Source organism: Nansenia antarctica (genome assembly GCF_963989245.1).
Source record: "Nansenia antarctica genome assembly, chromosome: 6".
Taxonomy (NCBI): domain Eukaryota; kingdom Metazoa; phylum Chordata; class Actinopteri; order Argentiniformes; family Microstomatidae; genus Nansenia; species Nansenia antarctica.
In genome coordinates this window covers 2,657,457-2,670,449 of record NC_137676.1, presented here as the reverse complement: position 1 = coordinate 2,670,449, position 12,993 = coordinate 2,657,457, and the positions used below count along the sequence as shown (strand labels likewise).

General features: G+C 45.4%; 1 protein-coding gene across 1 annotated transcript in view; it reads right to left on the bottom strand.

Annotated features, from left to right (window-relative positions):
• LOC308159678 (reticulon-4-interacting protein 1 homolog, mitochondrial-like) overlaps positions 1-10,639 on the bottom strand; it is a gene marked incomplete at its 3' end in the record, with an annotated part of 15,951 nt that extends 5,312 nt beyond the window's left edge. Inside the window, exons 1-6 of the mRNA XM_080533493.1 lie at positions 10,341-10,639; positions 9,767-9,918; positions 7,551-7,619; positions 4,661-4,785; positions 3,688-3,736; positions 2,449-2,598 (exon numbers count right to left, since the gene is read on the bottom strand). Of these exons, the coding sequence (XP_080389619.1) occupies positions 2,449-2,598; positions 3,688-3,736; positions 4,661-4,785; positions 7,551-7,619; positions 9,767-9,918; positions 10,341-10,488 (693 nt within the window). The 5' untranslated portion in view covers positions 10,489-10,639. The remainder of the gene's footprint in view (positions 1-2,448; positions 2,599-3,687; positions 3,737-4,660; positions 4,786-7,550; positions 7,620-9,766; positions 9,919-10,340) is intronic.
• Between the last annotated feature and the right edge of the window lie 2,354 nt (positions 10,640-12,993).

Sequence of the window (12,993 nt, the reverse complement as noted above, 5' to 3'; positions counted from 1 at the left end):
CACACAAACCCGTAAACACACAACACACACACACACACACACACACACACACATAATAGTCGAAGTCGGACGTTGTTTACATTTAAATGTATTTAGCTAAAGGGTATGTAAATTTATATTTGCCTTGCCTTGCCTTGAAGTTAGTCAGATGTTTACATTTAAATGTATTTGGCTATAGTGTATGGAGTGTATAGTGTATGCTAAGCTATGTATGTAAAATAGTTTTTTTCACAATTCCTTGATGTTTAATCCTAGTAAACATTCCCTGTCTTAGGTAGGTTAGGTTAGGATCACTTCTTTATGTTAAGAATGTGAAATGTCAGAATAGTAGAGAGAGCTTTCATTTCTTTAGTCAGATTCCCAATGGGTCAGAACTTAACATACACTTTAGATAGTGTTTGGTTGCGTTGCCTTAAAATTGTTTATCTTGGGTCAAACGTTTCGGGTAGCCAAGCGTCCCACAATACTTTCGTGGAATTCTGTCCCATTTCTCCTCCTGACAGAACTGGTGTAACGGAGGCAGGTGTGTAGGCCTCCTTGCTCTCACACGCTTCTTCCGTCCTGCCCACAGACACATCTTCTATAGGATTGAGGTCAGGGCTTTGTGACTCAAATACCAAAATAACAAGATGTTTTGTTTGACCCTGTGAGTAAAAAGAATGTTACAGCTTTGCACTCCATCACATTTCAGGACCCTCCTTTCATGACTTTTCCTAGATATGTGCGTTCTACCACCCCAGTATCCTTACATTTTCAAGTACATCTCTCTTGGCTTCTTTATTTGGATTTTCCCATGATGTCAAGCAAAGAGGCATGATGTTTGAAGGTTTACCTTCCACAGGTACACCTCAAATTGCCTCAAATGATGTCAATTAGCCTATCAGAAGCTTCTGACATCATATAGTGACTCAATGTATGTAAACTCCTGACCCAATGGAATTGTGATATGGTGAATTATAAGTGAAATAATCAGTCTGTAAACAATTACTTGTGTCATGCACGAAGTAGATGCCACAAGCGACTTGCCAAAAACTATAGTTTTGACATGAAATCTGTGGAGTCAGGATTCCTACAAGTTTCAACAAGTCAAATTTAAGACCTATTTAGACCTTTTTTAGACCTCTTTGAATAGCTTTTTGTCATCCTGCCGTAGCTTCTTTCGCCAATAATTTCTCCCGGGGGCAGCGAATTGGCATTATTTTGGTTCCAGCTTGATTAATTTCCACGTAAATAGATGTGGTCAGACTGATTTCCTTGCAGGACAAGCTAATCTCATTTTTTCGACCTAGTACCTAATTTTTTAGACCTAATAACTGAAACTTGGGACCTTTTTAGGCCTTATACAACGGATTGCTGGATTTTAGACTTTACGGCTTTTTAAGACCAGCGCGGGAACCCTGGTGGAGTGGTTAAAAAAAAGTGGACGCAAACTTCAACTGTATCCAAACACCACACACAGGCTTTACCAACATCATTCACACCACACAGAGCATTACCAACATCCTTCACACCACACAGAGCATTACCAACATCATTCACACCACACAGGGCATTACCAACATCATTCACACCACACAGGGCATTACCAACATCATTCACACCACACAGGGCATTACCAACATCATTCACACCACACAGGGCATTACCAACATCATTCACACCACACAGGGCATTACCAACATCATTCACACCACACAGGGCATTACCAACATCATTCACACCACACAGGGCATTACCAACATCATTCACACCACACAGGGCATTACCAACATCATTCACACCACACAGAGCATTACCAACATCATTCACACCACACAGGGCATTACCAACATCATTCACACCACACAGGGCATTACCAACATCATTCACACCACACAGGGCATTACCAACATCATTCACACCACACAGGGCATTACCAACATCATTCACACCACACCGGGCATTACCAACATCATTCACACCACACAGGGCATTACCAACATCATTCACACCACACAGGGCATTACCAACATCATTCACACCACACAGGGCATTACCAACATCATTCACACCACACAGGGCATTACCAACATCATTCACACCACACAGGGCATTACCAACATCATTCACACCACACAGGGCATTACCAACATCATTCACACCACACAGGGCATTACCAACATCATTCACACCACACAGGGCATTACCAACATCATTCACACCACACAGGGCATTACCAACATCATTCACACCACACAGAGCATTACCAACATCATTCACACCACACAGGGCATTACCAACATCATTCACACCACACAGGGTATTACCAACATCATTCACACCACACAGGGCATTACCAACATCATTCACACCACACAGGGCATTACCAACATCATTCACACCACACAGGGCATTACCAACATCATTCACACCACACAGGGCATTACCAACATCATTCACACGGATCACCAAAACAACACACTTCTCCGTCATCTCCAGCTGCGCGGCCACGTCCCCTGCGGTGTAGTCCACCACCTCGTCCGCCCCCAGCCCCCTCACCAGCCCCTCGGCATTGTGGGAACAGGTGACAGTCACGTGGGCCCCCCACGCCTTCAGCAGCTACGGAGAGAGACAGGCGGAGAGAGAGACAGACGGAGAGAGAGACAGGCAGAGAGAGAGACAGGCGGAGAGAGAGACAGGCGGAGAGAGAGACAGGCGGAGAGAGAGACAGACGGAGAGAGAGACAGGCAGAGAGAGAGACAGGCGGAGAGAGAGACAGACGGAGAGAGAGACAGGCAGAGAGAGAGACAGGCAGAGAGAGAGACAGACGGAGAGAGAGACAGGCAGAGAGAGAGACAGGCAGAGAGAGAGACAGGCAGAGAGAGAGACAGGCAGAGAGAGAGACAGACGGAGAGAGAGACAGGCAGAGAGAGAGACAGGCGGAGAGAGAGACAGACGGAGAGAGAGACAGGCAGAGAGAGAGACAGGCAGAGAGAGAGACAGACGGAGAGAGAGACAGGCAGAGAGAGAGACAGGCGGAGAGAGAGACAGGCGGCGCAGAGTGAGAAACAACTCTCTACACACTCCGACAATAACAACTCTCTACTTCCTTTATGATCGAACACAGGGGGGTCAAACAGACCCAGAGAGGAGGGTGGCTGTGGGTCAAACAGACCCAGAGAGGAGGGTGGCTGTGGGTCAAACAGACCCAGAGAGGAGGGTGGCTGTGGGTCAAACAGACCCAGAGAGGAGGGTGGCTGTGGGTCAAACAGACCCAGAGAGGAGGGTGGCTGTGGGTCAAACAGACCCAGAGAGGAGGGTGGCTGTGGGTCAAACAGACCCAGAGAGGGGGGTGGCTGTGGGTCAAACAGACCCAGAGAGGAGGGTGGCTGTGGGTCAAACAGACCCAGAGAGGAGGGTGGCTGTGGGTCAACCAGACCCAGAGAGGAGGGTGGCTGTGGGTCAAACAGACCCAGAGAGGAGGGTGGCTGTGGGTCAAGCAGACCCAGAGAGGAGGGTGGCTGTGGGTCAAACAGACCCAGAGAGGAGGGTGGCTGTGGGTCAAACAGACCCAGAGAGGGGGGGTGTCTGTGGGTCAAACAGACCCAGAGAGGGGGGGTGTCTGTCTGACCTGCCCAGCTGAAGGGTCAAACAGACCCAGAGAGGAGGGTGGCTGTCTGCCTACCTGCCCAGCTGAAGCCTCCTTACCTGGATAGAGAACGTTCCCACGCCACCTGACCCCCCGTTGATCAGAACTCTGAGGGAAGAGAGGCAGAATGTCATTCCATCACCGTGGTGACGCACAGAGAGAAAGAAAGAAAGTGGGCATAAAGGGCTCTGCACACAGCGTGCGATTTCTGTTGCGCATCAACGTTCCATTTTGAAGTTTGAATGGAAGTCTATGAGAGCATCGCATTTACCCGCACACGGCCCCGATTGTAATCGCACGGCGAACATTCGATTCCATTCATTTTGAATGGGACAAAGCAGTGCGACAAAACTCGCACGCCGTGTGCTTTGTCCCATTCAAAATGAATGGAATCGAATGTTCGCCGTGCGATTACAATCGGGGCCGTGTGCGGGTAAATGCGATGCTCTCATAGACTTCCATTCAAACTTCAAAATGGAACGTTGATGCGCAACAGAAATCGCACGCTGTGTGCAGAGCCCTTAAGAGGAGAGAAGAGGAGGTGTTCAGGACAGAACTGTGTTTGTTTGTATTTGTATATGTATTTTATAATTTGTTTGACAAACACTACTATCAATGTCTTTTATCCATAAACTATTGTCTTATTGAATGTTTTATCTATTTACTTCTTACATTTGCTTTTATTTTCTTTACTATGCTCCTCTTGCTGTATTTTTAATAATATGTAAAGCACTTTGAATTGCCCCTGTTGATGAAATGTGCTATACAAATAAACTTTCCATGCCATGGATCGTTGTAGAAATGTTTTATGCTTTGGTGAGGCTGCATTCTCATTTTATGCACCCAGATTGTGGAACGCATTGGCAGTTTACATTAGGGATGCAACCTCAGCACATATGCTCAAGTCAGTTATTATTATACATTTTTTTACACAGTGTAGCACAACACAGGGTAGCGATGTTTGGGGGTGGGAGGGGGGTGGGGGGGGGGTAAAGGAGGGTAGTACGGAGGCAAGGTAAGGGCTGTACTTGCCGTTTGTTAGGGCAGCTGTCTCTACACAGCCCCCCGGCGTTGACCAGGGCAGACAGGGCGGTGGACGCCACGTAGGGGATGGAGGCGGCCTCTGTGTGGCTCAGGGAGCTGGGCTTGAGGGAGACCTGGAGGGAGGCACAACACACACACACACACACAGACAGACAGACGCGCACACACACACACAGACAGACAGACGCGCACACACACACAGGCGGACACATACACACAGGCGGACACATAGACAAACAGACAGACGCGCACACACACACACACAGACAGGCAGGCGCGCACACACACACACAGACAGGCAGGCGCGCACACACACACACACAGACAGGCAGACGCGCACACACACACACACACACACAGACAGACACACACACACAGACACACACAGACACACACACACAGACACACACACAGACAGACACACACACAGACACACACACACACACAGACAGACGAGCACGCACACACAAGCACACACACACACACACACACACACACACACACACACACGCGCACACACACACACACACACACATAGACGTGCATGCATACGCATACACACAAACACACACGCACGCACACACACACACACACACACACACACACACACACACACACACACACACACACACACACACACATCTGTCAGTTCCTTCCTGAACAGTTGTTTTTCCTGAACATTTCCTTTAGTTTTATAGTTTCATCAGCGATGGAAAAGCCCAGCCTAACGACCAGGGGTGCTGTGAGGAGAGAGCACAAAGGGAGGTACTCCAGAAGAGATGTACCCCTCAACCAGACCACACAGAGGCCAGTTTGTCCGTTCGTTTGGGCCTAATTGCTGCTTTCTCTGGCTCACGCACCCCAGTCCTAATTAATCAGGCACACTCAAACTGCCGTGTTACATAAGATCTCTGCATCATGCCCATTTCCTTTCTTCTTATTCAACACATTTGTACAAAGTGAAAAGTGAAAATGAGAGTTCACTGGAGGACTACAGCCTCTGATTCTACCCTTTAACACTACAACAGCCGTGGGTGGGGTCATTTAACACTAGAACAGCCGTGGGTGGGGTCATTTAACACTAGAACAGCCGTGGGTGGGGTCATTTAACACTAGAACAGCCATGGGTGGGGTCATTTAACACTAGAATAGCCACGGGTGGGGTCATTTAACACTAGAACAGCCATGGGTGGGGTCATTTGACCAAGTGAGTAAAAAAAAAGTTATATCTTTGCACTCCATCAAATTTCAGGACCCTCCTTTCATGACTTTTCCTAGATATGTGCGTTCTACCACCTCAGTATCCTTACATTTTCAAAATCACATCAGGATAAGCTAGTATGAAGCTATTTTGCAGTTTTTCTGTGTAGGAGGAGGCAGGCTAATTTACAAGACGCGCCAATTAGTCTTTGTGTATAAGTAGCAGCTTCCCATTCTAAAGACGAGGTGGCTCTTATAGCAGGTAAAATAGGCACTAAATGTTCTAAATGGACTGACTTATATAGCGTCTTTATCCAAAGCGCTTTACAACAGCCTCTCATTCACCCATTCACACACACATTCACACACCAATGGCGGCAAGCTACCATGCAAGGCGCCGACCGGCCCCGCTCACTGGGAGCAATTTGGGGTTCAGTGTCGTGCCCAAGGACACTTCCACATGTGGTCAGCCGGGGCTCGAACCGCCGATCTGCCAACCTTGCGATCATTAGACGGCGGCTCCTCTACCTCCTGAGACACAGCCACCCCACAGCCGCCCCTCTGGTGTTAAACCCTCAAATGTGAAAGTTGCTGCCGTCTCAGTCCTGTGGGGGAGTGGACCACCGCCCCTGGGCCTTCTGCCCTGCAGGCACTAAATCATATTATTTGCAACAACAATGTAAAGTCAATAGTTGTATTTGATATTCAAGACACAGGCTAGTACACGTAATGTGGCTAACCTGGACCGGTCAATAATATAGCTGAAAACTTTTCTTTTTCTTTTCTTTTCTTTTTTAATTGTCTAACCTGCACACTTCCTCCATTTCTGAGGTGATGGGGAATGCGAAATAATGAAGAATATTAGCCTAAATTAGATTATGCTTGTTTGTTTCTGGCATAGCACCAGAATATCTGAAAGACCTTTTGCTAACATATCAGCCCAATAGAGCTCTCAGGTCTTCTGCTAGCATATCAGCCCAATAGAGCTCTCAGGTCTTCTGCTAGCATATCAGCCCAATAGAGCTCTCAGGTCTTCTGCTAGCATATCAGCCCAATAGAGCTCTCAGGTCTTCTGACGCTGGTTTTCTCTGTGTACCACATGTACAAAAGAATAGATCTGGTGAGGCTGCATTCTCATTTTATGCACCCAGATTGTGGAATGCACTGGCAGTTTACATTAGGGATGCAACCTCAGCACATATGTTCAACTCAAGACAAAAAATTCAAAATAAATGTGCCTTTAAATTACTAAGTAATTAAATAAATTATGATTATATAATGATTGGAGCACATTGAGTTGCAACGTTTGCAGGAAAAGCACTATACAAATAAAGTTATTATTATTATTATTATTAGTAGTAGTAGTAGTAGTAGTAGTAGTAGTAGTAGTAGTAGTAGTAGTAGTAGTAGTAGTAGTAGTAGTAGTAGTAGTAGTAGTAGTAGTAGTAGTAGTAGTAGTAGTAGTAGTAGTAAATTATATTATGGTGGATGTACATTTAGCAGCCAAATATTACAATTTCCATGTCAGTTTTGTTGTGTTTGGAACGTCCAGTGAACATCCAGCAGTGTTCCACTTCCCCAGTGCGTCGATAAACAACAAACAAATGACTTTCTCAATGAGTAGAAGCGTCTTTGGAAACACTGACAGACGACATTCAAATGTAGTGAAATGCTTCACCTCGTACTCTGTCAGAGTCACGTACTCTGCCAGGCTGCCCTGCTTCCACGGAGGGATGGCCGCCCACACCTGCAACACAACAAAACACAGCAACATATTCAAGTTGCTGTTTATACAGTACACCTCCTTTATAACTAGTAATAATAATAATAATCATCATCTTCATCATCATCATCATCATAATAATCATAATAATAATAACATCATCATTTAATGATTTAGTAATTTAAAGGCAATATTAAAAAGATGGGTTTTTAGTCTTGACTTGAACATAATGTGCTGAGGTTGCATCCCTAATGTAAACTGGCAGTGAGACACAATCTGGGTGCATAAAATGAGAATGCAGCCTCACCAAATCTCTTCTTTTGTACATGTGGTACACAGAGAAAACCAGCGTCAGAAGACCTGAGAGCTCTATTGGGCTGATATGCTAGCATAAGACCTGAGAGCTCTATTGGGCTGATATGCTAGCAGAAGACCTGAGAGCTCTATTGGGCTGATATGCTAGCAAAAGGTCTTTCAGATATTCTGGTGCTGTGCCAGTGAGAGTTTTATAAACAAGCAGAAGGACCTTGAAATGATAGATAGATAGATAGATAGATAGACAAAGCACAGTATTAGTTGGTTCAAGCCAAGTAAAAAAAAACGTATTTGTGTTCTCCATTGCTAACAATAAAGCACATTTTTACTCAATTCTGAATAAATGTCAAATCAATTCTGTCTTTAGTTTGTGGTCAACCACAAGCATGCCCATAGACACTAACCCTAACCAAACTAAACTGCTTATAATATTAGAAATATGATGATCAGATGTAAAAGCAGGATGCCATTTGATAGGTGACACCTTGACGTTGTGTGTGGATATGCTCAGATCATAGTTCAGAATAGTTGTGCAGCTTAAGAGGTTAAAAGAGAAACAGATCATCTGAATAATAATCAGAATCACTTTTATTCCATCCCAAAGTACACAAGAGTACAAATCTTAGGTTCAGGTTCTTCGACATTGGCATTGCAACAAGATACAAAATCAACAATAATAGAATAAAGTCAAATAAGTAATGTAATTCATTTAAAAGTGATGTTGCACTACAGCGGGACCAGTCATACTTACTATAAGCAAAGCCCTGGACAGGCTCCAGTATGTGCAGAACTCAGCTGCCAGGGTCCTCACCCACACCAAGCCCTGGCAGCACATCACCCCCACCCTCATTCACCTCCACTGGCTCCCGGTCAAGTCCCGCATCACCTACACAATCCTCCTCCTCACCTACAAATCCCTCCACGCCTGCGCCCCCCAGTACCTCACTGACCTTCTCTGTCAACACACCCCTTCCTGGAACCTGGAGTCCCTAGGCATGGGCCTACTCTCCACCACCCGCACCAACCTACGGACCTTCGGGGGCAGAGCTTTCAGTGTGGCAGCTCCCACCTTCTGGAACTCTCTCCCCACAGCGATTCGCAATGCCCCCCTACCCTGGACACTGTTCTCTAAGGCCTTTGGCCTCTAGTCTAGTTTGTCACTCTCGCTGTCTTTGTTTCTTTGCTTTGTTTCTCTGTTCTGTCTGTCTGACTGTCTGTCTATGAAATCTGTTAAGCGTCCTTGGGTTTGAGAAAGGCACAATATAAATCTATTATTATTTTTTTTATTATTATTATTATTATTATTAAAATAAACAGTTATAGTAGTTAATGACACAGAAGGGGAGGGTGTAGGGTGAAGGGTGTATATCATGTCCACACTTTCCTATCAGTGAACACCCATTCCCACTACTACGCCATTACACCTCAGTGGATGAACCGTTTAAGAGATGGAGGTCACTCCCATCTCTCCTATTAGAGTATCAGGCCCAGCACTCGAGTTGAGGGGGGATGAGGGGGGATGGCATCCCCCCCTGAAATAAAAACGGTCAAAGTCATCCCCCTTCTAAAACTGCCATCCCCCCTTTCCATCCATATCATTTTATCAATGAACGTGGTATTACTGCTATTTCAACATTTAGTTTTGCGCATATTGAGTAAAATACTGTGGGCGAGGGGAGGGGGCACGCACACATGCAATGAAATTGTTACCACCAAGTCACTGAGACTGAAGTCACTGACGCTGTGGGGATGCTAAAATTGTGATGTCATATGATAAAATCCACCACCTCCCCTGATTTTCTTTTACAACTTGAGTGCTGATCAGGCCACATTAGGGGGCTGGTCCAGTCCAGTACCTCGTCTCCTGGTCTGAAGTGGGTCACTGCAGAACCACAGTCCACCACCACCCCGGACACGTCCCGGCCCAGGATCAGGGGAAACTCAGCGCCCGTCTGAAGCGCGGTCATCGGGTCCCGTCTGAGTTTTAAAAGTCTCTCCCCGTACCCACCTGATAGATCAGACAACAAGAGACAAACAAGAACACGGCCCACAGCTGTCAGAACTGCAGAGTCACTACCCATCTTCCGTCGGAGACTGAAGACCTCCATCTCTTCAGGTGACACCTTAACTGCTCCTCCTGAGACATTACCACCCCCCAGCACTGTGTCTCCTGAGACACCTGCGTTTCCCCTATACTATGCCTCCTAAGACTCTACTGCCCCCCTTGTACTGTCTCTCCAGTGTCTATATAAAAATAAAAATAAAAAAATACTTTTTATTGAGGGGGGGAAGAAGAAAATGGAGGAAAGGGGAAGAGAAAAAGAGGGGAAACGAAAAGGAAGAGAGAGAGAAATGGAGGCTTATTCTTAAGGGGCATGATGTGTCGATGTGTGACGTGTTGGCATAATAGTAGCAGGCCCTGACACTCACCTCTCATTGATATGTCCAGGGGGTTGAGACTGGCAGCGTGCACCTGGATTAAAAGCTCACTGGCACTGTTGATACTGGGGGTCACCGCCTCGTCTGTGAACCGCAGCACCCCGTTGGTGCCGTACTGGTCGATCACCCAGGCGGGCATGCTGTGACTGGCGCACGACCCCGGAGAAGAGCTGAGGTTCCTTCTGGGGCAGCGACCCACATGGCATCCTGACCCTCCTGCACCACTACTACTACTAGTTAATGTGTTGGTCAAACGAAATGTCCTTGCATATGAGAGATACAGCCTGGAAGACGCGATCAGTTTGATCGGACCCATGGTGAGTGGCTGTCGTAGGTCTACAACCTTCTGTTGAAGTAAAACTGCTTTTAAAAAGTTGTGTATTGCACAAGAAGTAACACAGACATGAGGTCAGTGCAGAGGCTGGGTCGTGCATGCAGGAGAACTGAACTGGGATTATTACAGCAACTTCACCGAATTATTATAGCCAGAAGAGCCGTGTGAATATTACCGGACAACAAGTGCAGATTGCAGAAGCAGAATGTCAACAAATGTGTTGATTAATTCCTTTATCCTTGGTTCGGTTGTGTTGTGACACCTCTACACACCCCTGCTACACAGCACAACAATATCCTGTACCCGACACCCTTTGACCTCTACGCTATCCACCAATGAGAATGGTCGCTCTGAGTCTCTGGACCAATAGGGAAGCACAAAACAAAGAACGCTGAGGAAACACGTGGGGACCAACATGGCGGCGCCCAGACGGACTTCTGTCAAGGTTGTGTTTATGTAACCGAGACGTGTCGTGGTGATGCGATCGAGTCAATCGTGACGGAGAATCAACTTAAGTTGAAATGTTTGTGAAGCAGGGAGAACGTTGTGTCACGTGGTCCGTTTTAAAAGGGTGTTTTTGTCTTCGATTAGCGAGATAGCTAACAAGCTAGCCGTGTTAGCCTCAGGGAGTCAGTGCCAGGTAGGCTCAGGGGTTGCCAGATGGGATTGACAGTTTCTATTCTAACCACAGTCTAAAACCCGCTAAATCCACCAAAAACCACCAGCCCAAAACCTAGATTGTCAGAAAACCGCTAATTACTATTGGGCAGGTTGCCCATCTCCTGCCCCCTAAACTGTATGTCTGTTGCCAATGATGTTTGTACAATAAAATAAAAACCTGCACATTGTATGTAGCTACTAGGGTGTGTGTTTTAACTTCACGCATTTTGTAACTTACAGGCACTGACATTTTGATACCGCCTAAATGCTATTTATCCAGGCCAACCTAAATGCTATTTATCCAGCAAAACCGCCCTTAATGCTTTTTTTCCCCCGGCCCAGTGTGAGCCCATTCGGCTGGAACACGCCCCATCTGGCAACGCTGGGTAGACCGCAGAGCCCAGAGGGCAACAAACCTGATCTACGATCCGATCTGTGATCAGCTCCCAGGTGCGCCTTTCCCTTCACGCTCAAGACAGCCCTGGCCTCTCCAACCAACGTTGTTGCCTTATCGCAACCCCATGATGTTATTCTGTGTGTTTCAGTGAATTCATCACTACACTGAATATGTTTGATTTGACAATAATCAATGCTTCTACAAAGGTTTCCATGTGCACACCATGCAGCCCTGCGTTCACACATCAAAGCATCCAGTTCCATGACGTCTTTCAGCTGCAGTAAACAGGCCTGCATGTTGGGACAGGAACTGTTGATTTTCCCTTTAGCCTGACCACATGATAGGATGATATCATATCCCCATGATAATAGATCATATCCCCATCATAATAGATCATATCCCCATGATAATAGATAATATATCCCCATGATAATAGATCATATCCCCATGATAATAGATCATATCCCCATGATAATAGATCACATATCCCCATGATAATAGATCATATCCCCATGATAATAGATCATATCCCTATGATAATAGATCACATATCCCCATGATAATAGATCATATCCCCATGATAATAGATCATATCCCTATGATAATAGATCACATATCCCTATGATAATAGATAATATCCCTATGATAATAGATCACATATCCCTATGATAATAGATCATATCCCCATAATAATAGATCATATCTCCAGGATAATAGATCATATCCCCATGATAATAGATCATATCCCCATCATAATAGATCATATCCCCGTAATAATAGATCATATCCCCATAATAATAGATAATATCTCCATGATAATAGATCATATCCCCATGATAATAGATCATATCCCCATCATAATAGATCATATCTCCATGATAATAGATCATATATCCCCATGATAATAGATCACATCTCCATGATAATAGATCATATGTCCATGATAATAGATCATATCTCCATCATAATAGATCATATGTCCATCATAATAGATCATATCTCCATGATAATAGATCAATGTCCATGATAATAGATCATATTCCCATGATAATAGATTATATGTCCATCATAATAGATCATATATCCCCATGATAATAGAACAGGGTATTAATTGCCACTTATGACAGCCAGCTCATAATCTTGCAGGCCAGACATCACTGTGACTGTATCTAATAACCAAATACAGGTTTGTTTTCTGGGTATGTACAATACAATAGGCTGTTCTGATAGGTTTGTGCATCAAAACTGTAACA